Raw genomic sequence first — 24,160 nt, 5'->3', positions numbered from 1 at the left:
TACTGGGACCGCTCTGGTACAATTCAGAATTGCCAGGACTGCGGATTCCCAGAAGCCTTCCCTGGTAAACCTAGAGAATTCAAGATGATGGCCAAGCAACATTCAGCTAGAAGGTAAGCTCAGTTCCTTGTAGGAGTCCTTTTCCATGATGGTGTTTTCAGCCATGAGCAGATCCTAGTTATCTTACTATCTGTATTTTGCCTTCATCCTAATCTTATCAATCCTCTTCAGATGCCAATCGAAATCCTAATAGATATTTTCAGGGAACTCAAAAAGCAATTTATATGGGAAGGCAAAAGGCCAAGAATAGCCAAGAACTGGTAGGAAAAATTTCTGTATGAGGTATCGTAACCTATTATAAAAATTATAGTAATTAATATAGTGTCATACTGGTCCAAAAATAGACAAATGGCATAGAATAGAGTCCAGAAACAGATTCATACCTACATGAACACTTGATTTAAGACAAAAGTATCACAGAAGAAAAGTGGGGCTAGGACTATCTATTCAATAAATTGATTCTGGGTCAACTGGATACTCTTATGGAAAAAAAAACTAAGCTAGTTTCCTAATTCACACTACACTCAAAAATCAGTTTCAAGTAGAATGTAGATCTAAAGTGAAAAGGTAAAAACATAAATCTTTTAGAATTGCTGGAGTGATACTTGGCTATTGAGCACTTGAGATGTGCTATTAAGTGGATTTTAAACACTTGTACTGGATTTTAAACACTTAGTATGAAAAAATAAAATACCTTAATGTTTATATTGAAATGTTGAACTGATAATAATTTGAATATATTGGGTCAAGTAAAACATTTTTAAATTTTATCTGTTTTTGCTCTTTTTTGTGTGTGTGTTTATTTTATTTTATTTTTTATTTTTTTAGCGTTACACGGGCCTCTCACTGTTGCGGCCTCTCCCGTTGCAGAGCACAGACTCCGGACACGCAGGCTCAGCGGCCGTGTCTCACGGGCCTAGCCGCTCCGCGGCATATGGGATCTTCCCGGACCAGGACACGAACCCGTGTCCCCTGCATCGGCAGGCGGACTCTCAACCACTGTGCCACCAGGGAAGCCCTGTTTTTGCTCTTTTAGATACTAGAACATTTTAAATTGTGACTTGCTTCATGTTATTGGACTGCACTGATCTAGAAGGTAATATAAGAAAATATCTTCACAATATCAAATTAGGAAAAAATTTCTTAAGTGACATTAAAAAGCACTAATCACAAAGGGAAAGACTGATACATTTGATCACATGTAAATTTTTAAAAGACAGTCTTAGGTGTCTTCTAAGTTATCAAAAAGACAATGTTAAGAGATTAAAAAGGCAAGCCATGCAGTGGGAAAAATAAATTTGTAGCACATGCAACTCTCAAAGGGCTTATATCAATAATATATAAAGAACTCCAACAAGTTGGTAAAAAAAAAGACAAAGAATCCAAAAGAAAATAGGAAAAGATTTGGAACTTTCATTTCACAAAAGAGGCCTTTCAAATGAACAATAAATATACAAAAAATAAAAGTTGGGGCTTCCCTGGTGGCGCAGTGGTTGGGAGTCCGCCTGCCGATGTAGGGGACACGGGTTCGTGCCCCAGTCCAGGAGGATCCCACGTGCCACGGAGCGGCTGGGCCCGTGGGCCATGGCCTCTGGGCCTGCGGGTCTGGAGCTTGTGCTCCGCAGCAGGAGAGGCCACGACAGTGAGAGGACCACGTACCGCAAAATAATAAATAAATAAAAGTTGGTCAATCTCACCACTCAATAGGAAAATGCAAATTAAACCATAGTGAGATGCCACTACATACCCACCAGAATGACCATAATTAAAAAGACTGACAATGTCAAGTGTTGGCAAAGATGGGAACAATAAGAGCCCTGGTGGAGTAAATCAGTTCCACTATTTTGTAAAACAACTTGATACCACCTACTAAAACTGAACCATAGGCAGTCCCTACAATCCAGTAATTCCACTTCTAAGTATATATCCAACAAAATGTTTGTATGTGTGCACCAAGAGACATCTACTAAAATGTTCATACAGCATTATTTGTTATAGTTTGTATTGAAAAATCCAATGTTCATCAGTATTAAAATGAATAAATAAATTGCGGTATAATCACAACAGGGAGAACCACACAGAAATAAAAAGTAATGAAACCATAGCTATCTACATGCAACAGCAGTGATGAATTTCACAAACATAATGTTGACCAAAAGAAGCCAGACACAAAGCATGCATACCATATGATTCCATTTATAGAAAGTGAAAAAACAGCCAAAGTAATCTATAGTGTTAGAAGTCAGGACAGTGGTTACCTCTGAGGAGAAAAGAAGACAGTGTTTGGGAAGGCGCATGAGAGAGGCTTCTGGGGTGCTGTCAATATCGATTTCTTGGCTTGTGTGATGGTGACAAATGATTGATCACTTTGTGATAAATCAGTGTGAGCTATACGTTTTGGAGAAGAACACTTTTCTACGTCTATGTGTGATATTTCACAAGAAAAAGGTTTTGTTTTATATTGTTTTTTAAATGTGAGTGCTTATCAACAATTCCTAACTTGGAAATCTGAGTTCTGACAATTTATGGTGCCAGGAGGGAAATACAAGGGTCTCTCATAACCCAGAAGCTCTCCACTTTTACCTTCCTCCCCATCTGCCAGCTGTATAGAGGGGATCATATGGCTTTTCTCTTTTATGTGTTAATATGGTGATATTCAAAATATGGTGAGTATTTCCAAATATTGAACCAACTTTGCATCTCTGAAAAATCTCATTTGGTCATGGTGTATTATTCTTTTTATATGTTACTGGATATTATTTTCTAATACTTGGTTAAGAATTTTTGCATGTATATTCATAAGATATATTTATCCTTAGATGTCCTTTTTGTAGTAACTTGTCTGGTTTTAGTATCAATGTAATGCTCATCTCATAAAATGAGTTGGGAATTGTTCCCTCAACCTCTGTTTTCTGAGACAGTGTGTGTAGTATTGGTATTTTCTTCAATTTGTGTTTGACAGATTAATCAGAAAAACCATCTGGCCCTGCAAGGTATATTGCAGGAAGTTTTTCAACTACAAATTCAATTTTTTAAATACATATAAAGTTATGCATATTCTCTCTCTCTCTCTCTCTCTTTTCTGTTCTGGAAATTTATATCTTCACAAAAGTTATCCATTTCATCTAAGTTGTCAAATTTATTGACAAAATTCTTTATGATATTTCCTTTCTCTCCAATTAATGTCTGTAGGAGGTGTAGTGATGTCCCACTTTTATTCATTATGTAGATCATTTGTGTCTTCTTCTTTCTCTTGATTAGTTTATCTGTATTGTTGAATTTTCTACAAACTAGCTTTTGATTTTATCTATTGAGTACTTGTTTTCCATATTATTCATTTCCACTCTTTATTATTTCTTTAATTCTACTTATTTTTTATTAAAATTTGCTCTTCTTTTACCACCTTCCAAGGTATAAGCCTAATCCATCAATATTGTACTTTGGTTCTTTCCTGGTACCAGCAATTAAAGCTATAAATTCCCCTCTAAGCACTGGTTTACATATATTCTAAAAGTCTTAATAGTTGTGTGTTTATTTTTTATCAGTTCAAAATATTTTCTAATTTATCATGATTTTCTTTGATTCAAGACATTTAGGAATGTGTTGTGTAATTTACAAGTAATTTGAATTTTCTAACTATCTTTTGGTAGTTGACCTCTAAATTAAATTTGTTGTGGTCAGAGTACATATTTGTATGATTCATTCATTTTAAATTTACTGAAACTTGTTTTCTGGCATAACATATGGTCTATATTGGTTAGTAGTCTACATGCAATTTAAAAGAATGCATAGCCTGATATCAATGGGTCAATGTGCTCTAATTGTCAATTAGTTCAAATGATTGGTAGTGTTTTCAAGTCTTCTATATACTCACAGATTTTCTGTTTACTTGCTTTATCAATTACTAAGATAGAAACGTTGGCAGTTCTACAATTTTTGCTTTATGTGTTTTGTTTTGTTTTTTAATTTTTTTTTTTTTTTTTTTTTTTTGCTGCCTTGGGTCTTCGTTGCCACATGCAGGCTTTCTCTAGTTGAGGCGAGCAGGGGCTATTCTTCATTACAGTGCACAGACTTCTCATTGCGGTGGCTTCTCTTGTTGTGGAGCATGGGCTCTAGCCGTGTGGGCTTCAGTAGTTGTGACACGTGGGCTCAGTAGTTGTGGCTCACAGGCTCTAGAGCGCAGGCTCAGTAGTGGTGGCTGCCAAGGGCTAGGGATAGGAGGCAATGGGGAGCTGTTTAATGCATATAAAAACTTTCTGGAGATCGGTTTCACACAATGTGACTATACACTACTGACCTACAATACTTAAAAATGGTTCAGGGCTTCCCTGGTGGAGCAGTGGTTGAGAGTCCACCTGCCGATGCAGGGGACACGGGTTCGTGCCCCAGTCCAGGAAGATCCCACATGCCGTGGAGTGGCTAGGCCCGTGAGCCATGGCCGCTGAGCCTGTGCGTCTGGAGCCTGTGCTCCGCAACGGGAGAGGCCACAACAGTGAGAGGCCCGCATACCGAAAAAAAAAAAAAAAGTTCAGAAGGTAAATTTTATGTGTGTTTACCACAATTTTAAAAATTTAAATAAATAAACTGTAAAGTCCCTAAGGTACTGTTAGGGTTATTCTGTCTATATTATCACATGGCTGATATGGGCCAGAATGTCTTCTCAGATAGGAAACCTCCACTGTTTGTGAGACAGACATAGAGGGTCTCAGTTCTGGGCATCTGCTTTAAAGTGGGAGAGGATGGGACTTCTCTGGTGGTCCAGTGGTTAAGACTCCAGCTTCCAATGCAGGGGGCACAGGTTCAATCCCTGGTTGTGCAACTAAGATCCCACATGCCACAGCGCCTCCAAAACAAAAACAGAAAACAAACAAACAAAACACAAGTGGAGAGGTTTCTGACTACTTCCAAAATCTTTTTTAGGAAATGACTGGCCAAGGTGAGGTCCAGTCCTAAGCTCGTTACCTCTCGGGTCTATCACTTCACGGCCAGTCGTTTTCTGGTGGTGTCCAGCCGCGATTCTGTAACCAGACTAGGTCCTGAGAAGCTGGGAAGGTGAGCTGAGCAGCCAAAGGGGCGGGCCGCGCGTTATAAGATTTGGGGAGGAGGGGGGTGGACGGGCAGGAATGAGGTCCAAGGGAGGAGGGTGAGCTAGCACGTGTTGCCTGGAGACGGCTTGGGACTCTGTTGCCTGGAGACGGCTTGGGACTCTGTTGCCTGGAGACCTGGCAGCCGGTGAGCGTCCAAAGGGCGGTGAGAGGGGGTTAGGTACTGACCAGACACAGCAGAGCCAAGGCCATGGCTGGACACCAGAAGGAGAAGGCCATCGCAGATGAGGTCCACCAGAACCAGATCCTGCGGGAATTGTACCTCAAAGAGTTACGAACCCAGAAACTCCACACGCAGTATCATGTGAATCCACTCCGCAAGGGTGAGGGGAGCTGCGGGATGGAGGAAGGGAAAGGGGGCGCCCCCAGGAAGGAGCCGGCAGAGATGTGGGCGGGGTGCTGGGTGGAGCACAGTAGGAGACGCCTCCTGTGACCTCTCATCCCTTCATAGCCTTCAGGAACTATGACTTTGGGGTTGGAGAGGGGTCTCACCCCCCATCACATCGAAAGTATTAGATACATTAAAATGCATCCAGGTCCTGATTAAATAACATTTTATTGTAAAAAATTTGAAAGGCTTTTTATAAATTGCTTTTGAAATATTTTGCAGGTTTTATGTTTTCTTTTGCATGTGTTTTGGTTTGCTGTTATTAAAGGATTTCTTTCCGTCTTCTAACATTGTCTTAAGACCTTCAGAAAGTTCAAGGGGAGCAGACTCAGGGTCCAACGTGCCCCCTGATAAAATGGCCGCACCCCCACTCCTCACTTTGCACATTCCTGGGCCGGTTTCATCTGGTCCTGTAACATCAGCTCCCCCTAAATGCTACCGAGTCTCAAATGGAGCCCCAGACCCACGTCCCCATCCACCTCCCGGCTCCCTTCCCCGGGACATCCCTTAGGCACCTCAGACGCACTGGTTCAGAAAACCAGGCTCGTCCCGCACCCCTCCCCCACCTGCAGTTACTCCAGAATGTTTGGTTTTAGCCAAAGGCACCACAGCCCTTCTCTCTCCCAAGTTAGAAGCTTGGGAGTCATCCTCAGTCTCTCTCTCCCTCCCTCCACACAGCTGAGTAGGCACTGTCCTGTTTGTTCCTTATCCTTTCTCTCACATGATGGTTCCCATGTTCCCGCCTCAGTGGGAAACACCATCACGCATGGCGAGGTCTCTCTGCCTCACCTCATTTGTCTCCGCTCTCTCTCCATCCTCACTCCCAGGCCCTCGTCAGTCCTGCCTGCATTGGTCTGATGGGCTCTTAACTCTCTCTTTCCCTCCAGGCCCAGCTCTCCAACCCTCCCCTACACCACTGCTGGCGAAAGCTGTGCTAAAGGGGATTTGATCATCCAGTCCCTCTGTAAAATCCTCAGTGGTCCCACAGATTCTGAGCTAAGGTTTAACCTGATCCGTACCTAAGGCCCCCATGGACCTAGCTCTGCTGCCCACCCAGCTTCATCCTGACTCCCTCCCAACCCGCACACTGTTCCTTTAATAAAAATGTTAGTGCCTGGTCTGCACCAGCCACAGCTTTTCTATCCCACCATATTTAGATGCATGGATTTCCTAAATCATCTTCAGTTTCATAAATATTGTTCCTTCTTTCCAAACTTCTCCCCCAGTCCTGGGCCTGATTAACTGTAGTCCACTGCAGCTCAGCTTTGTAAAGAAAATGTAATGCCATTTCTAAAAATAGAATTTGCATAGAGTTAAGGTGTACCACGTGATGTTTAGATATACATATACGTATACACAGTGAAGTGATGACGACAGCTATTCCCACCTTCTCACACACTTACCTTTGCGGGGGGCGGGGTGAGAGTACAGAAAATGTACGTCTTCATGTAGCTTATAACTAACCTGGTTTTCCTCTGGAGCCGCCAGCTACTAATTCCAAGAAAACCACTTAACGTCCAATTCTGTTTAAACTTGGTCTATTTCAACAATTTAAATAATCCCTTCAAGCGGCATCCAGGCTTCCTAGGAAAAGCGCTTGGGCTCCCAGCTCATGGTCCTTGGACACAGGATTAATATGATCCATTGGGATTAAGTGAGGAAATATTAGAATTTGTATCTATGTTTACACTTATGGATAAAGAAAGAAATGATGCTTTGTCAATATATGACAGTAGTGCATAGAGACTATATAAATATTCATATGCGGCAGTTTTTTTACTGGTAGGAGTTTGAGATAAAACACTTGGAGATCACTGGTTCCTTCTGGCCTCTGTTCATCTACTACTACTCTCCTCCTAGCTCCTTCCACTAGAGTTACTCTGCCTCTCGATGTTTCTCTCGAGTTAGAGTTAATTCTCTAACTCACCAACCTCACTCTTGGATCCCTCCCACATAGCCTCACACAGCAGATTTATTCAGGACTCTGCTCTAAGGTATGTCCTTAGAGACATATCACCCACACTACACCCCACCATCAACATGGGTTTACCTATGTAACCTGCTTTATATTGTGCATCCCATTTATATTTGCTTGATATTATATATCTGTTTATTGAGTATCACCACAAATAGAGCGGAAGCCCAGGGAGTACGGGGACCTCCTCTTTCTTGTTTGCAGCCCTATCTCCAGTGCACCAGTAATTACGGGCTGAATAGACGTCCGTGGATCCTACACCTCTGTTATCGCATGGGCTGCTGGGTATATATCACTGTCTCTGGCTGCCTCATATGTCTGCATCCCCATAGACCAGTCTGTCCCAGAGAACATTCTGTGATGATGAGAATGTTCTCTATCTGTGCTGCCCTAAACCGTAGCCAGTAGCCACATGTGGCTGTTGATCATTTGAAATACAGCTGATGGGACTGAGGAATGAATTTTCAATTGTATTAAATTTAAATTATTCAAATTCAAGTCACCGCATGTGGCTGGTGGCCACCATGCAGGACAGTGCATCTCAGATTGTGAGGTCCCCGAAGGTCTTAATGCCCTAGTGCTCAGCACAATACCCGACACATGACAGACACTCAGAAAGTGCTGACTGGGTGTCTGGCCTAGGGTGGGTCTCAGAGAGGCCAGGAAGATCGTTTTTTAACTTGAATCTGTGATGCTGTTTTTCTCTAGTTCACACAATCGCCAGAAAGCCCATGTCTTGGCATGATAACCTGGAGGAACCTGCAGATGGTGAGTCTGGGGTCTGAGGATACCGTTGAGATAGAGCGTGGAGAGGCAGCCGGCTGGGAGTCTCTCAGGGCAGTGGTTTTTGGGGGCAGGCCTCAGTCCTCTGTTTGATCATCTGAAAACGGGGCTCATACTGACAAAGCTCACAAGAGACTGACACATTCAAATAAACAGCCAGTTTATTAACTGTGAAGCCAAAAACATGTTCCTAATGGCCCTGACGTTACGGTCATTCATCCATCCAATACTTAGCCGTTACAGGCACAGGTTCTGGAGTCCTACTAACTGAGTTTAAATCCTGGTTCTGCCACTCGTTAACTGTGTGACTTCGAGCAAGTTTTTTTTAACCCCTCTGAGCCTATCTGTTAGGGGCATTGTGAAGATTAAACAAAATAACCCAAGTGCTTAGAACAGTATCTGGTACACTGGTGATCAGGACATGTTATTATTTTCATTATTACCAGGTGATAGTCACTAGGATGGGGCTGGGGATCTCATACCATAGTCAAGGAGACAGACTAGTAAATACACAGGTAAACAGAGAACAAGATTGGGATGGCAGCAGCATAGAAAACAGGTGCCCACCTCAGGCAGAGGAGTTCTGGGAAGTCTTCTTGGAGGAGGGGATAAGAGGGTGAGGTGGAGTATGTCAGGGTGAGAAGAATGTGGAAGGACATTCCAGGTATATGGAAAAGCACAGAAATGAGATAACAGCATGGCCCACGGGCTGTGAGGAGTTTGGCATGGCTGGGAAGTACGGGTGAGTGGGGGCCATGTTTGGGAGTGCGGGAAGAGAGATACTTGATGGGAAGCCTAATCCTTCTGGCAAGCTCTCCTCCTTCCCCTCTACCTTAGAGTGGAGTTTGATAGAGGAAAGATGTGTGATTTTTGTAGAAGGACAGGGTGGGAAGTGAGGGGTGGGAAGGAGGAGTGAGGATCTCATAGCATCACAGAGACAGACAAGTAAATAAACTAATAGAGAACAATCCAAGAAAGGAAGGTTGTTATCTGCCTGGCTAGAATGAAGGATAGGAGATGGGGACTTGCAGCAGTAAGGGAAATAACAGGTGGTGAGGGGCTCAAACACCGGGCAGGAGTTCATTACAAGCTGCCTTGTATTCAGGATAAGCTCGGCCCGAGGCCAGGTCCTGTATTCACAGTCCTTCATTTACTTCTCAGACATCTTGCTGAGGTAGATATTTTCCTCCCATTTTGCGGATGAACAAAGTGAGGCCCAGAGAATTAAACCACCTGTCAAGCTAGTAGTGGAAGGGCCACGAATGCCCAACTACCAAGCCAGCTTCTTTCCCTTGTCAGACTGCCTCTCTCAAATTGAGACTGGATAGGGTAGATTGCAAATGAAATGTGTCTAAGTCCTTAAGCCGTGGAGTTACAGATATACCTGGTGTTGACAGCCATGCTGATTTCAATCCAGAAGGATCTGACCTCACCTGGTACAGCCCAGCTCCTCACTCTCTCTGCTGCAGCTACATCGCCCAAACTCGCTCATGCCCCAGGACATTTGTTCTTGTTGCCTGTGGCGTGCTTTTCCTCTGCCTCTCTCAGGGCTGGCTCCTGCGAGCCTTCCTACTGAGTAGCCAGCCCTGCCCCGACATGCCCCTTTGCCAACTCCCTTCTTCAGAGTTTGCATCACTGTCTGCCACCACTGGGTTTGTTTTTATAGGTGTATATTGTGTCCCCTGTTCCCTCACCTAGGCTACCTCTCCAGGAGACCAGGGACCATGTCTATCTCACTCTGCTCTACCTCCAGGGCCCAAACAGTGCCTGGCACAGAGTTTGTGCTCAACAGATGTTTGTTGAGAGATGAGTGGAGGAACCAGATACCTGTGTCGCGAGGCCTAGGCAAGCTTCTGAGGCCGATGCTCTGCCTCTAAGAAAGGATGTGTCAGAGTCAAGGGCACAGGCTCTCTCGTTTGGTCCCAAAGCCTGACGCCTTCATAACTCATGCCTCGTCTCCCAGCCAGGTTCCTAAATCTTATCCACCATGCTGCCCAGGGACCAAGGAGGAAATACCCTGAGGCACAGACTGAAAGTCAAGAGATTGGATGGGACTCAGAGCCATTGGTAAGTGTGTCTCCTTCACTTGGAAGGTCAGAGGTAATCCAGTGGTGGCTCAGAGAACAGAGTATGGAGCTGACTGCCTGGGCTTTGACCTCTTACTACCACGTACTAGCTATGTGACCCTGGTAAGGGACTAAGCTCTTTTGTGACTAAGTTTCCTCCTAGTACAGTGGAGATATTACAGCACTTATCTCATAAGATTGCTCCGAGGCTTAAATGGGGTGGTGTTTGTAAGGTGCTTAGAACAGTGCGTGGCATGTAGTGAATGCTGGTAAGTGTGGATTAAGCAAAGCTTTTGCTGATGACAGATGGCCTGAGTTTGCTCTCCCAGGTGTTAGTAGAGTGGTCTCGGGCATATCACCTACATCTCTAAATTCTGTCCCCTTCTCTGGAAAATGCAAATGCCCGTAACATATTTACCTCGTTGACTGGAGCAATCAATCCTAGGTGCAAGGAGCCTGGCCAACGCAGTCTTTAGCACGTGATCTCCCTAAATGATATAGGGCTTCTGTTCCTGAGGAAGAAATGCAGGGTTTTGTTTTCGTTTTTTTGCAGTACGCGGGCCTCTCACCGTTGTGGCCTCTCCCGTTGCGGAGCACAGGCTCCGGACGCGCAGGCTCAGCGGCCATGGCTCACAGGCCCAGCCGCTCCGCGGCATGTGGGATCCTCCCGGACCGGGGCATGAACCCGTGACCCCTGCATCGGCGGGCGGACTCTCAACCACTGCGCCACCAGGGAAGCCCAAATGCAGGGTTTTGAATAGACAAATTGAAGAGCTTCCTGCTACACTTGTCGTTCAACTCTGATTATGTCTTTCCTCATACAGAAGGTTTTAATTTTTAAGTAGTCAAATGTGCCAATTGTTTCCATTTTGACTTCTGGGTTTTGTACCTTACGTAGGAAAACTTCAAAAATCAGAGTTATGAAACACCTAACTTTGCTCTGTATTTCCCCCAAGTTGTTATTACTGTTGTTGTTGTTAAGATTTGGCTATGAGCCCATCTGTTTCTTTTGTGGAAGATGTGAGGCTGGAGACACTGTTCCTCAGCTGTGTCAGAATTTCCTTCATTACCTCAAAGGCACGAAGACCTCCACACCCTGTCTTTATATTTGCTGCCCTGCCGATGCCTCCTGGCCCCCAGCCCTCACTCCTTGAGAAGTCCCACTCACCCTACATGAAATCCAGGAGTCACCTCTTCCCTAAAGCCCATTAAGACACTTCTGTCCCCCACTCCCCCTGGGCTTCTTGAGCACCTGGAGAGCTGCAGCTCAGTATCAGTGCATCAATGTAACCTGGTGACCCTGGAGCCAGACAGCCTGCGTTCAAATCCCAGCTCCAATGTTCTCTAGCTCTGTGAACTTCTCCTCTCTTAACTTCCATTCATCTGCCTTAACATGGGAATAATAGTGTCAACACTTGAAGGTTTGTTGTGTGGATGAACTGAGACATATATAAACTGCTTAAAATGGTACCTAGCACACAGCATGTGCTCAGTAAATGCGGGCTACTGTGATGCTGAGGGGGAAGAATAGACAAGACGGCATGGGGCCCAACTGAGGACCAACTCGGTGCTTCTCCTGGCCTGGTGGCTTAATCCCTGTTGTCTTTATCTGGTGAATAATTTTCTAGTGTGCTCCCTTCCCAAGAACTCCCCACACCCTGTAGTCCTCATATTTCTACAGGCACCTGTCTTTCTCACCCATTTATTTTTTATTTTTTTGTGGTTTGCGGGCCTCTCACTGTTGTGGCCTTTCCCGTTGCGGAGCACAGGCTCCGGACGCGCAGGCTCAGCGGCTATGGTTCACGGGCCCAGCCGCTCCACGGCATGTGGGATCCTCCCAGACCGGGGCATGAACCCATGTCCCCTGCGTCGGCAGGCGGACTCAACCACTGCGCCACCAGGGAAGCCCTTTCTCGCCCATTTATACAACTCCAGTCTGGGCATGGCTCTGCAGCCCCTGGTCCTGCGCAGGGACCAGGGGCTGCATGGAGATTGGAGATTGGATGGAGATTGGAATAAACAGCTCAGTGAGCCGGGTTTTACCAGTGAAGAGCGCAAATAGCTGCTCATTTGTAACAGCCCCTCTTCAGATATGGGGCATCGCGTTGGAGGGAGGAGACTGTGCAAGACAGGGAGAGGCTTCCAGCAGGAGCCCTCACCTCTTACCCAAGAACTGAGTCCAGAGGGAGAGGCGCTGTTGGGCAGCTGGGGAAGAGATAAACGCTCAAAGGGTAAAGGAGGAGGATGGGAGGCGGGGCCACATAATTTACAGTGAATAAGGGAATGGAGAGGGGGCCTGTGAACGAAGGAAGGCGGAGTGAAGAAAAAATCCTCCAAGTTAGATAACTAAGCAATGTAGAAAACTATCACAAAGCACAAGTCATTTAACTCATTACTCTTCATTTTCTTAAAGAGAAAAGGCCTGGCTCCCATGGGTACAAAGTGTATGGGTAGAAGTGTTGCATCTCTGCCCAGCACATCTCAGGGCAGGCCCAACCAGCCATGATAGGAAGGAGAAATGAGACTGGCTTGGCCAGCCCTGCCCTGCGAGGGCCCCCAGATCACTAGTCACTGTGGGGTTTCAGAGGGTCTGGAAATACACCACACCTGTTCATTTTAAACCTGGGGACAATGCCATCAGATGGCACTGGTGGCAAAGTAAGAAAGCGTACCCAGAAAAGTTAGATCCAGGGGTCATGCAACCATACAAGGTAATTAAGCTTTCAGAATGATGTGTTTGGGGGCGGAAGAGGTTTGATCAGCCCCAACTTAACACAGGGCTCCTGCCCCCAGCGGCACCTCGCCCCGCACAGGCAGAGAACTCCAACCCCAGTACTGGGACTCTGGGGAAGCCACACTCAGTGAGTATCGCTCAGCCTCTGGTCTCCTGGTAACATTTGATGAAAGTATAACCTTTTAGTTAAGGGCACAGTGTAGCTTCCGTGAGATTTGTGTGTCCCAGGGCTCACTCTTACTCAGTTCTCTGTGTAACTACTTCAACAACATCCAATCTTTCATTCAGCAAATATGTCTTGAGTCCCCTGTGTGTGCTGGGTACTGTTCCAGGTGCTGGGATACAGATGCAGCACCTCCCCTCATGGAGCGTCCATGCCAGTGGGGGGAAGAGTCCACAGGCCTCCACCGTAGGCAGCGGGAAAGGGCAGTGCAGCAACTCTGCACAGTTGAGATTCTCATGCAACCCTGCAAGTCTTTTGGTGGAAATGTTGTCTTTATTTCACAAACAGGGTTTAGCAAGGAAAAGCACCAGAGGCTGCACATCAGGAGACTGAGGCCTGATTCAAGTCCAGGTCTTCCTCCTTCCCTACTGGCTTCTTTCTGATGTCTGCATTCCCTTCTCTAGGTCAACCCACAACGCGATGACCGCAGGCTGAACCACTTCAGGGTCTACAAAGACATCACTCTATACAAGGCTAAAATGTGGAGCTTGGGAGAAGATGGTCACCACAAGTAGTGTTCCCGCAGTGCTGTCAATCACTGTCGTTAATGCCCAGAGTGTGTGCTTCCCAGGTTAAAAAAAAAAGGCACTTTAAAGCCTAGGTCTGCCTTTTACTGTCCTGAGTCTCACATTTCTCCCTTCTGGTTCATATCCTTAATTTAATAAACTAGGGGGAGAATTCCAGTTAAAGATGGCAAACTAAAGGCCTACGATATCTCCTCTGCCTTCCAGACCCCAGTAATAAATGGAGTTTTTAAAAAGTATGAACCCACAACAGAGAAAATGAGAGAGAAACCTTAGCAGCCCAGAAGACTGAAGCCATGTTTAAAAGACGGAAAGCTGATGGAAGAGGGTGGAGGAGACCACAAAATGCGAGCGGGACACCTCTGAGCACAGAGCTCCGCCCCCCAGAACTCTGGAGGGAGGTCAGGACTCTGGACAGAGTGGGGTGTGTGGGAGGGAACTGAAATGGCCACTGGGAGGGGGTCTGCAGGGAGTCTCCTCCACACACCCCAGCACCAGGTGTGTAACGGCTCCCACGTTGGAGGTTTACTCTTGGAGAAATGGGCAAAGCCCAGGGCTCAGGGACACTAAGTAAGACGTGGGGTCAGGGTGAGGTGTAAGGCTGAAGACAGTGACCATCTGTGAAAAGGAGGTTGAACCTCTCACTCGCACATGCTGCATTTTTACCCCGGCTTTGAAGCTAGAGGGCTCCTTTCTGAAAAAATGAAACAGCTCTAAAGAAAAGACCCCCCCGCACATACACACATGATACCATTTGAAGGTCCTGGGAAACAAGAACCGGGGAACGTCCAGGCAGGTGAACACACGGAGGTGCTGGGAGAGTCACTCGCCCAGGGAGGGCATGGACGCTCTGTGCACTGCCCCCCACCCTGCCCCCAAATCCCTTGCTCTCTGTATCTCTTCCATCTGGCTCTTCCTGACTTATGCCTTGAAGGGTGAAGCCATATATTGCTGCGGTCACTCCTGCTTTTGTATCGTGCCAAGACTGAATGGAAGCTCCAATGCTGAGTGGCCTCACCCTGACAGCCATTTTCATACAAGGCTGGACTAGACCAATTATTAGTGACTACATGGGAATCTAGAAGGGGGCCAGTATCTCGTAACTGTTACAAACTTTTTGCTCTAAGGAATCCATGGTCAATGACCAAAGGGTGACCTGTGATATCACAGAAAGAGATTTGGTCTTTTCCTGGTTCCTGACGCAGAGCTCCTAAATCCTTTGTAATTTCCTAAAGGATAGGGGTGGTAGGAGGGTCTTTTGTTCTAATGAGGTGACTCTTAGCAGCCTCTAGACAGCTTCAGCATGGGGGCTGCTCCCCAGGAAGACCAAGCCTTGGTTAGAAACTTGCAACTTTCAGCCCCACCACCCAACCTCTGGGGAGGGAGGAGGAGCTCAAGATTGAATTAATCACCAATGGCCCATGATTTCATCAATCACGCCCACATAGTGAAACCTCCAAAGACCCCTAGACTGCAGGGTTTGGAGAGCTTCCGGGTGGGTGAACACATCAAGGTGCTGGGGGGGTGGCAGTGTTTTAACTATCAGGGTTTGTGGCTTGAGTGTGCCTGGCATTCGGATGCACCTGGTCTTCCTTTAAGGTAGTGTTGATCATTGCTAGATTACTGGATTTTCTTGAGTGGTCATTAGCTTACAACAGTCCCCTGAATGCCTTTAAAATTCCCTGTCTTTAATCCCCTAGTGGGATTTCTAAACGAATTATCCTACTCTATCCCTATCAGATTCACCTCCAACATTTTATCATTTGTACTTTCAATGCCACAAAATATCTCCAAGAGTCCCTTTAATGGGAAGTTTTCTGCCAGTGTCACTTCCTCTGGGACATCATCATCCTTTCCATCATTTTCCTCATTCTGTTAAGTTCACATTCACTATTTCTCTCACTGCATCTCTATCTAGTCTCTACAACAGCAGCCTTGTCTCCATTCCCTCATCACCTGTCTCTCCTATAACTCCATTTGCATTCTATTCCATTTTACTTCCAACCTTACCACTTTTCATTTCTTTGCTGCACTTTCATCTGTTGCTCAATTCCCTCTTTCAATGACTTACTTTTGTAAAACGCCACGTGGGTTTATCGCTGGAGATGAGACAACACAACTGCACTCCTTGCCACCTGTGCATGAACTAAATAACAGGTGTGCAGTGGCCAATCACCCACATACTTCAAAAGCAGTGGTATTTGGCCACTCTTCATTATGTTTCTTCTATGCAGTGGTTTATGAACTGAAGAGCCAGCAGCAAGTTTCTACTTTCTGCAATTACTTGGTTAATAATACTTTGGTAACTGAAACATGAACAGTCTTGTCGAGGAACACAGCTGCTATAACTGCACCTTGATAGCTGAAGTCCACGTATATTGGAACAAAGCAAAGCAAGAACAGCCTGGACTCGGTAGTGGGAACTGCTAGCTCCTACTTACCTTTCAATGCATGGAATTGCATTTTAAAGCAGTATGAGGGCTAATGCTGAGTTCTATAAAGTATACCTCTGAAATTAAGGAAAGTGATTCCATTTGCTATAAAGAAAAAAAAAAGGAAAGAAGGTACATTGTTTTCAAAACCTTTAGAAGTACTCAAATCAGTAATTTACTTTTGTTCCTACTAGTGTGAACTCTGGCAATCTGTGTTCACCTTTCTTAAAGCTCTCAATATGTTCCACATATAATTCAAAGTCTCTGAGCTGAGGCTCCTTATTGAAATTACTATACGTTACCCCATTCACTGCCATTGTACAGACTGTCAAAATAGGTCAGGGTTAAACATGGTGGTCTTCTGAGAACATGACTTGTTTGCTTGGAATTTTGCTCATTGAAATTAGTTTACAAAAACTAAATTCCTTCTTTTTGTTCTAGAAACTCAATATCATAGGAAACCAGAGAGATCCTTTTTTAAGTCCCAATGATGCTACAAGGAAACAATGTGAAAATCAGTTGTTTTTTCTGCCTAAGCATATAGAGTTCTCAGATATCTGTAGCCTCCTTAAAGTATGGCTTCTGAACTGGAATAGAGAGAGGAGGGCAGGGAAGCTGTCTTCCTTTCCCACCTTTCAAGATACAGGAAAGCCCAAACATGGCCCACCCACCACATCCAACCTGTGCACAGCTCCCAGCCAGCAGTGGAGAAGCTTCAAACATGCACCACCATGGCTCAGCAGACATTAGGGAGAGCCACCCCACCCAGCAAAATAAGCCTATGCAGGTATACACTCTCATACGGCAGGCAGTGTCCTAAGCATTTTACACATATTAACTCAATGCTGAAAGGAACCCTCTTTGGTAGATACTATTATCATGTCTACATGGAGATGACAAAGCACAGAAAAATTAACTTGCCCAAGGTCAAGCAGCAAGTATGCAGCGGGGCCAGGTGTCAAACCGAGCAGTCTGGCCCCAGAGTCCATGCTTTTAACTTCAACAGGGCTCATTTATTTATTATCAATAAATGGCAGCATTATTTAATATGTAAAAAGTAACTTCTAAATCTTTTAGTCCTGAGTTTTTAACCAAGAATATATATTTCTCTGAAAATTTTTCTTTAGTTTATTGAAAGAATTTTTACAAAAGGAAACCAACAGAAGGGATCCAATTGCATTGTGAAATCCCAAGTCTCCACCCCTTTTCTTGGTCTTTGTATACAAAGATGCTGCTTATCTAGCGTGTTCTGCTCTTCATTTTCTCTCTTGTCCGTTTTCCGGGTCTCTTCTGCAGAAAAGGAAACACCACGTGTATTCACACAGAAGTTGGCCTTCTGCCCCAGGGTCAGGAAAGAAAGGGAAGGGGAGGGGCGGGGTGGGAGAGGAAGCTGCTCTGGCCCCTCACCTGTGCCCCCGGCTCACTTACATTTGATCCTTTCTTTCCAGGCCTCTTGAGGCCCTTGCCATGAGCTATCTTGGCCCGGAAGCCGGATACATCATCATAGCTCTCACGAGTGTTCCACTTGGAGCCTTTCTTCTTCCCACCATAACCAAACCTCTGGTTTTTATAGCGTCGCTTGGCACTGGGCCTGGAAAAAAGCGGTCTTACACGTTACCCTCAGCACTGCAAATCCTGATGAATGTAATGACCCAACAATACCCTCAGTTTCCTATCTGTACAGGTACTACTGTACCTAGAATCTCATCCTTGGCCCTACATTTCTACTCTACAAACTCCCCAGGCAAGCTCATCTCTTTACAATCTTAACCACCAAAGCAGGAAAACAAAGGAAGAATCAGGAAAAGACCCAGATATATCGTGTGGCTTTTACCACTTATCTTCAGAAACCTTTCTACTTACAGTAAATCTTGCTAAATCATCCTCAGTTGTTTCAATTCCTCTCAAGTATATTAAATGCAGTTAACATTCAGGTGTCATACATTTTAAAACTGGTCGTCCCACAGGAATCTCAGTTCACCATATCCAAAGTCACACGTCACCTCCCTTCTAGACTGGTTTCAGCTCCTGTATCTATGTCCTAACTTGAGGCTGGTGGTCCTACCATCTACTCAGCCACCCACACTATGAACCTGGAATGGGCCTTGATTCTTCCTTCTTTCATTTTCTACACCCAGCTCAGTTACTGAGACCTGCTAATTTAACCTCTTGAATATTTCTTCAACCCGTTTTCTCTTCTCTACCCCCGTTAACACTTCTATGTCATTATCTTGTTCTCTGGACTTCTGTAACAGTCCCCGCCTCCCTCACTTACACGAGCAACACTGAAATATTTAAAATATGAACATGACCTGCTCGCTATTTTGAATAAAGCCCATCAGCGGCTCCCCACTGACTGCTGGATACAGCCCAGGCTCCTCACAAGGCCAAGAAACACTGCCCTGTACTCGGCCCAGGTCCCCCCAGCTACACTGCGCCACTCCTTGCCCACACTGTGTCCCTATGATACCAAATGCTGGCTGCTCTCATCTCTATGCTTCTGCTCATTAGTGTTCTTCTTTCTTCCCGAAACCCCATGTCTCTCCCGTTCTCCTGGTTAATTCCTTCCTACTCATGCCTCAGACTAAGCTCAGGTGGACCCTCCTGCAGGAAGTCATCACCTGACCCTGACCCCTGGACCACGTCACATATTTCTAAAATGTGCTTCCAGACTACTATATCTAATGCCTCTATCACAGCATGTACTGTATTATACAGAAATGACCATTTCCCCCAGGACGGGTGTCCAGAAATGCACAAAGGTAAACGAAAAGAACCAATAATAATATCCAACATTATCCCTTTCAATCTTCCTAATATTAAGAGGCACTTACAATTTTCTCATTTTCATAGATAAGGAAATTAACATTTAGAAAGGTGAAGTAACCTGCTCAAAGCCACCCTCCTAATGAGTGGCAGAGTCCAGATGGGAACCTTAGGTCTGTACACTTAACCATCACACATGAGGAATCCACTTCTACTGAGTGTTCACTCAAAATGTGCCAAATCCTGAAATCGCCTCATTTTAAACTTCAAAGACCGATGTGGCTGAACGGGCCCATCACACGGCCTGTAGCTGTGGCCACACTCTCTGCACTGAGGTCACACCGTGAACTGTGGCCCTGCATGCACCACCACCAAAACAGAAGCCGGCACCCATACCCCTTCTTCATCTGCTGGCCTTTGGCTCCTTCTTTCGTGCTCCGTGCGACAGGCTTCTGATCTCCCTCGAGGAAGTCCAGTTTATCAGAGAAGCCTGGGAGTGAAGAAGTACTTTGGTCAGCGCCATCCATTTTAAGAAAAGATTAAGCTTCGAAAGAAGGGTGTTACTTATGGAATTGGTATTACGAGGCCCATCTTGCTCCCCACACCATTCCCAAACCTTAGGTCCAATAGTTCCAAATCAATCAAGCCTCTAGAGCACTATGTGTTTGTTAGAATTAGCAGGGACCCCTGCTCCTCTGCAGCCTTAGGAGAGAATATACTCACCTTTCTGATATTTCTTAATGGCACTCATCATGTGTGCTTTCTCCCGCTGCCGCTTCTGAAGAACCTCTGTTTGCACCTGGACGTGGACACAGGACTGTTAAACCCACTCCAAGCCGGCACTACAAGTGTCTACATTCTCTCAGTAACCACGCTGTGACATTACCACCACCGCTGAGCACTGACTGTGTGCCACAACTACACCAAAGCTCTGAGTCTAGTCTCTATTTCTCGTCTCAACCACCCAGTGAAGTAGAAATTCTTATGACCCCGAAACTGAAGCACAGAGAGGTTACACAACTTGACTGAGTCGCACACGAGAAAGCGCGGAGCTGAGCTTCACACCCAGGCAGTCTGCACCCTTACCCCGTGACACAACCTGCCTACAAAACTGCACAAATCATGTTTATGTCTACATCCAATTCTCCCACTAATTATATTTGGGCAGATTAAATATCTAACCTACTGTTGCTAGGCATGAAAGTACCAACAGAGAAAACAATCTCCCTGAAAAACAAAGAAAAAAAGCTTTAAGGACAAAAAGAGATGATTAAACTCTAAGGCAGCACTCCTCCATCTCAACACCATGACAGCTGCGGCAGGATCACTGTGTGGGGGGGGGCACGGCCTGCCCTGGGCACCGCAGGGTGTTCAGCAGCCTCCCTGCCCTCTAGCTGCCAACAGGACGCTCCCCACCAGGACGCGACGACCAAAACTGTCTCCAGCATTGCCAAATGTTCTCTGGTAAGCAGATCTGTCCCCCACTGAGAAACACAGCCCTGAGGTTTCCTCACATTAGAAACAAGGGGCTAATGGACCCGACTAAGTTATTCTTTCCTTTGATAATTTAAGTTATGTTAAACCAATTGCCCAAGTCTTTGAGTTGATCTCAACCACCAACCACATCCATCCAATAGATCCACAGCTGCCCTTGTGCAGAGCCCAGGATGCTAATCTGCTCATACCCTACTGAGGATCCATCAGGGAAATAACTGCAACTCTGGACGGCAGCTCAGCACCCAGATCACAAGTGCTTACGTCCAAAACGTTAACAAGGTCTTAACACCCATGCTGATCCTCTTCACAGTCATTTCTTCCCACAACCCTAAGTTTAGTTCCTGTCATCTTCCTTCTTAGGTAACCATGAAATAAATAAGGAAATCAAGGAAAGTTTCATGGTATATGCCTTCTGGCTTTACATCGGAACTCAGTCACAGTTCAAACATACTGGTGCCATTTTTTCTGATTGGATAACAATCAATAATATGATTGATTCCTTCAAGGACTTTATAATCATCTAGGCCAGTGATTCTCAAACCAGGATGTGTATTGGAGACATCTCAGAAGCTTTAGGGGCAAGGGATGAAAACATACAGATTCCCAGAGTTCCCGAAGCCTAGAAATCTGTTTTGAAGTTTCCCCAGTTGACTGTGCTGTGAGGTCAGGTTGGGAAACCATTGATCTGGACCCAGTTCTCTGATGTACTGGTGTGCAAACTGCAGCCCAGAGAGGCGCATGACTTGCCAGTAGTGACCACACTACCTCTGGCTACACACAGGTGTCCAGGAGGGATTGTGCTCACGGACACTAGCACCCATGCCACTGTGAAACAGTAAACACACGATGGAACACACACGCGGCACAGAACCAACGCAGACCAAGCAATCTACTGACAAACACACTCGGCCCCATCCCAACCCCGCTCCTTTTCCTTCCCACCTTCTTTCCGTATTTCCTAAGTGCTCGCAGCTGCTTAGCCTTTTCCGACCTCTCCATGGCGACCTGTTTAGCCTGCAGCTTCTGTCGAATCTAAAACACAAAATATTATCAGCTTATGTTATTTGAAATTGGGATGACCGCTGCTTAGGATGCACTGCAGCAGGGAGCAGTTACTTCCAGCTCTGCAAACCATGGGGCTCAAAGGGACCTTGTGAATCATCTACTCCAAGCCCTGCGTTCTACACACAAGGACAATAAGTCCCAAAGGCTGACCACTTTGTCCAAGACACCAAAAGTCTCAGCCTTGCAACCAGAATATCAAAGCGACCTCCCTCCTCCCGGTGTGCTGTTTGATCCATTACGCAAAATGGCATGGTACCAGGAGAGAAGACTAACTTCTCTCCGTCCCTACTGTCAGCAGAATGTGCAGCTTCAGCCCCCTTCTCCAATACACCACATACACAATAAAAGCTCAAACAGATATCAGGTACCTAGCAGCATGCATTAAACATACACATTTCAGTTAAAGGATGAGCAGTTGTCAGTTTGAATGTGCAGAGATGGGTCTGGGCTCGTCTCTAGATTAGCTTCCCTGAGTACACTGAGAAAAGAAAATCCAGCTTGAGACCCAAGGGAATTATTTAGGTATATCTTGGATTAGATGTTGGTAATTCTCTGCCTCCCAAAGTTGAATGAGGGCAAATTCTACCTAACTCTAAATTATATCAAATCTGAGCCATATATTAATCCTTCATTTTACAGAAGAGGAACACTGAGGCCCAGAGAAAGGTAACTGTCTACCAGTTATAGTGCTGCCCCCAGGCATTGGCAGGAAAGAACTATTGTCTTTTCCACGCATCATGCCATGACCAAGCCAGTTAGGAAATGCATAAAGGCCATCTTTACTTCAGGGACCACACTTCTTACAGTACTTTCCTCCCCTTAACTGTTTAAATTAGGAAAATGTCACCCTTACATTTATCCAACTGGTGGTGATTGGCACGAATCTGATGTAGATAACTGAGATAATAATTGTCCACTGACAACCCATTCCCTATCAGTGGACTTATGCCTATGTGTAAATGTTAAAGGAGATAAGCCAGCTGAATACACTTAAGTACAACGCCTCAGCTATCCACAGAAAACCATTTCTGTTTCTCACCTTCTGCATCTGCTGATCAGTCTTGGCCATCTCTGCAAAATAATCCATGGGCCGCTTGGTAGGGACTTTGAGCTGATGGAGGCGGGGCAATACTGCAAGCACTGCTGCCTGGGCCTGACTGTAGCTGAGGATGTAGGACAAAAGTGTAAAATAAGCTAAGGGAGAGAGGCCTTACATCCTTTTCACTGCTCTCATGAGGCAGCCAAGGTCAGGACTCTCAACATCTGACCTCCACCAGCAAGAACACACACACAAACAAAAACAGTCATAAAACCTCATTAACTTAATGGGAGAAATTGAGATGTACACTCTTTTTAAAAGGAGTGGGGAGTATTGCTAAAAATAAATTAGTAGTTTAAGAGAATGACCACTTTAGAAGTGCCCATTAACTTACAAACAAATGCCAATTATACATTCTTATGTGGTCACTAAGAAAAGCCCATATAAGGACCTCTTCCATAAGCAAATTTTTGTTCTAATAATTAACTGCACACACACACAAACTTTAAAACTGGGTATTTGAAAATAAACTGTACTTTAAATTCTGATTGCTGGACAAAGGGTCTCTTCTCTCAACCAGGGAGAATCTCCTAGCTCTTCAGTCCAAAGAAGACTTCCTCCCTACACCCCGGCCTACGACACCTCTGAGGAGTACGGGCCCACGGCTTCCCCCTCTCCAGCACAAGAACCCACAACCTCTGCCACATTTGAAAACACACATACAAGCTCATCTCACGCTGAAAGTCATCTTCTGGATCAACAGCTTTCTGATCCTTGTTCTGAGATGTTGCCTGCGGTCCACGGATTGCCGGTACCGGACCCAGGGTCACATCAAGCCTTTCAACCCATTCCAGATCCCGCTTGAATTCAGCCAAACACTGCTTCAGGCCATTCTAGAAAATTCAGACACTAAGCTCGCAAGACAGTAACAGGCCAGTGGAAGAAGAGCTAACCCCCAAGACCCCGACAGGTAGTTGACCCTCTTGGCAATACGCAGGTTGTGTCTTTCCTGGGACTAGAACGCAGCCTCCCGAGCACAACGGTGCCTCGCGCGCATCCCAAGTCCAGCACCCTCCAACCGGGCGCCCGAGCTCACCACGTCGTTCACGGCCTTCTTCGGCCCCTCTAGCACCACGTTGAGGCCTGGCTTCAGAAGCCCTCGGGAAAACGCCTCCTGCAACTACAGGGCACGATCGGCGGTCAGTACCGGGGAGTGAGGACCCCTCTCCTGCGCGCAGCCCCACGAGCTCGGATGACACCTACCTCTCTGTCTGTGACAAGCGGGTCGTCAGAATCCGAGTCCGAATCTGAGAGCGGGGGAGTGTCCATCTCGCAGCACGCACGTCCACACCTGCCGGAGGAAGCGAAGGAGCCCGAGGCCCCCGCGCCTGGAAAAGGGCTCCCCTCGTCGCCGCCGCCGCCCGCTTTCAGCCCCCTGCCCTCCCGCCCGCTGCTCCACGTGGACTCGAACAACACCAGCTCCCGACAGCCCCCAGAGGCAGC

General features: G+C 45.8%; 2 protein-coding genes across 2 annotated transcripts; one reads left to right on the top strand and one right to left on the bottom strand.

The window, feature by feature from the left end:
- Positions 1–5,343: 5,343 nt before the first annotated feature.
- On the top strand, positions 5,344–14,022 carry CFAP144 (cilia and flagella associated protein 144). Its single transcript, XM_004330006.4, has 4 exons — positions 5,344–5,488; positions 8,237–8,296; positions 10,275–10,378; positions 13,739–14,022. Exons 1-4 carry the CDS (start codon positions 5,356–5,358, stop codon positions 13,847–13,849), a joined length of 408 nt encoding a protein of 135 aa, XP_004330054.3. The 5' UTR covers positions 5,344–5,355; the 3' UTR covers positions 13,850–14,022.
- A 3,382-nt stretch (positions 14,023–17,404) lies between these two features.
- On the bottom strand, positions 17,405–24,115 carry EBNA1BP2 (EBNA1 binding protein 2). Its single transcript, XM_033836632.2, has 9 exons — positions 23,921–24,115; positions 23,754–23,837; positions 23,381–23,550; positions 22,658–22,781; positions 21,496–21,585; positions 19,780–19,855; positions 19,453–19,546; positions 17,719–17,881; positions 17,405–17,580 (listed from the first exon to the last, which is right to left on the bottom strand). The coding sequence occupies exons 1-9, from the start codon at positions 23,984–23,986 to the stop codon at positions 17,530–17,532; spliced, it is 918 nt and encodes a 305-aa protein (XP_033692523.1). The 5' UTR covers positions 23,987–24,115; the 3' UTR covers positions 17,405–17,529.
- Positions 24,116–24,160: the final 45 nt, after the last annotated feature.

This window comes from Tursiops truncatus, chromosome 1 (assembly GCF_011762595.2).
Source record: "Tursiops truncatus isolate mTurTru1 chromosome 1, mTurTru1.mat.Y, whole genome shotgun sequence".
Classification (NCBI taxonomy): Eukaryota; Metazoa; Chordata; class Mammalia; order Artiodactyla; family Delphinidae; genus Tursiops; species Tursiops truncatus.
This window is presented reverse-complemented; position numbering and strand designations above follow the sequence as displayed.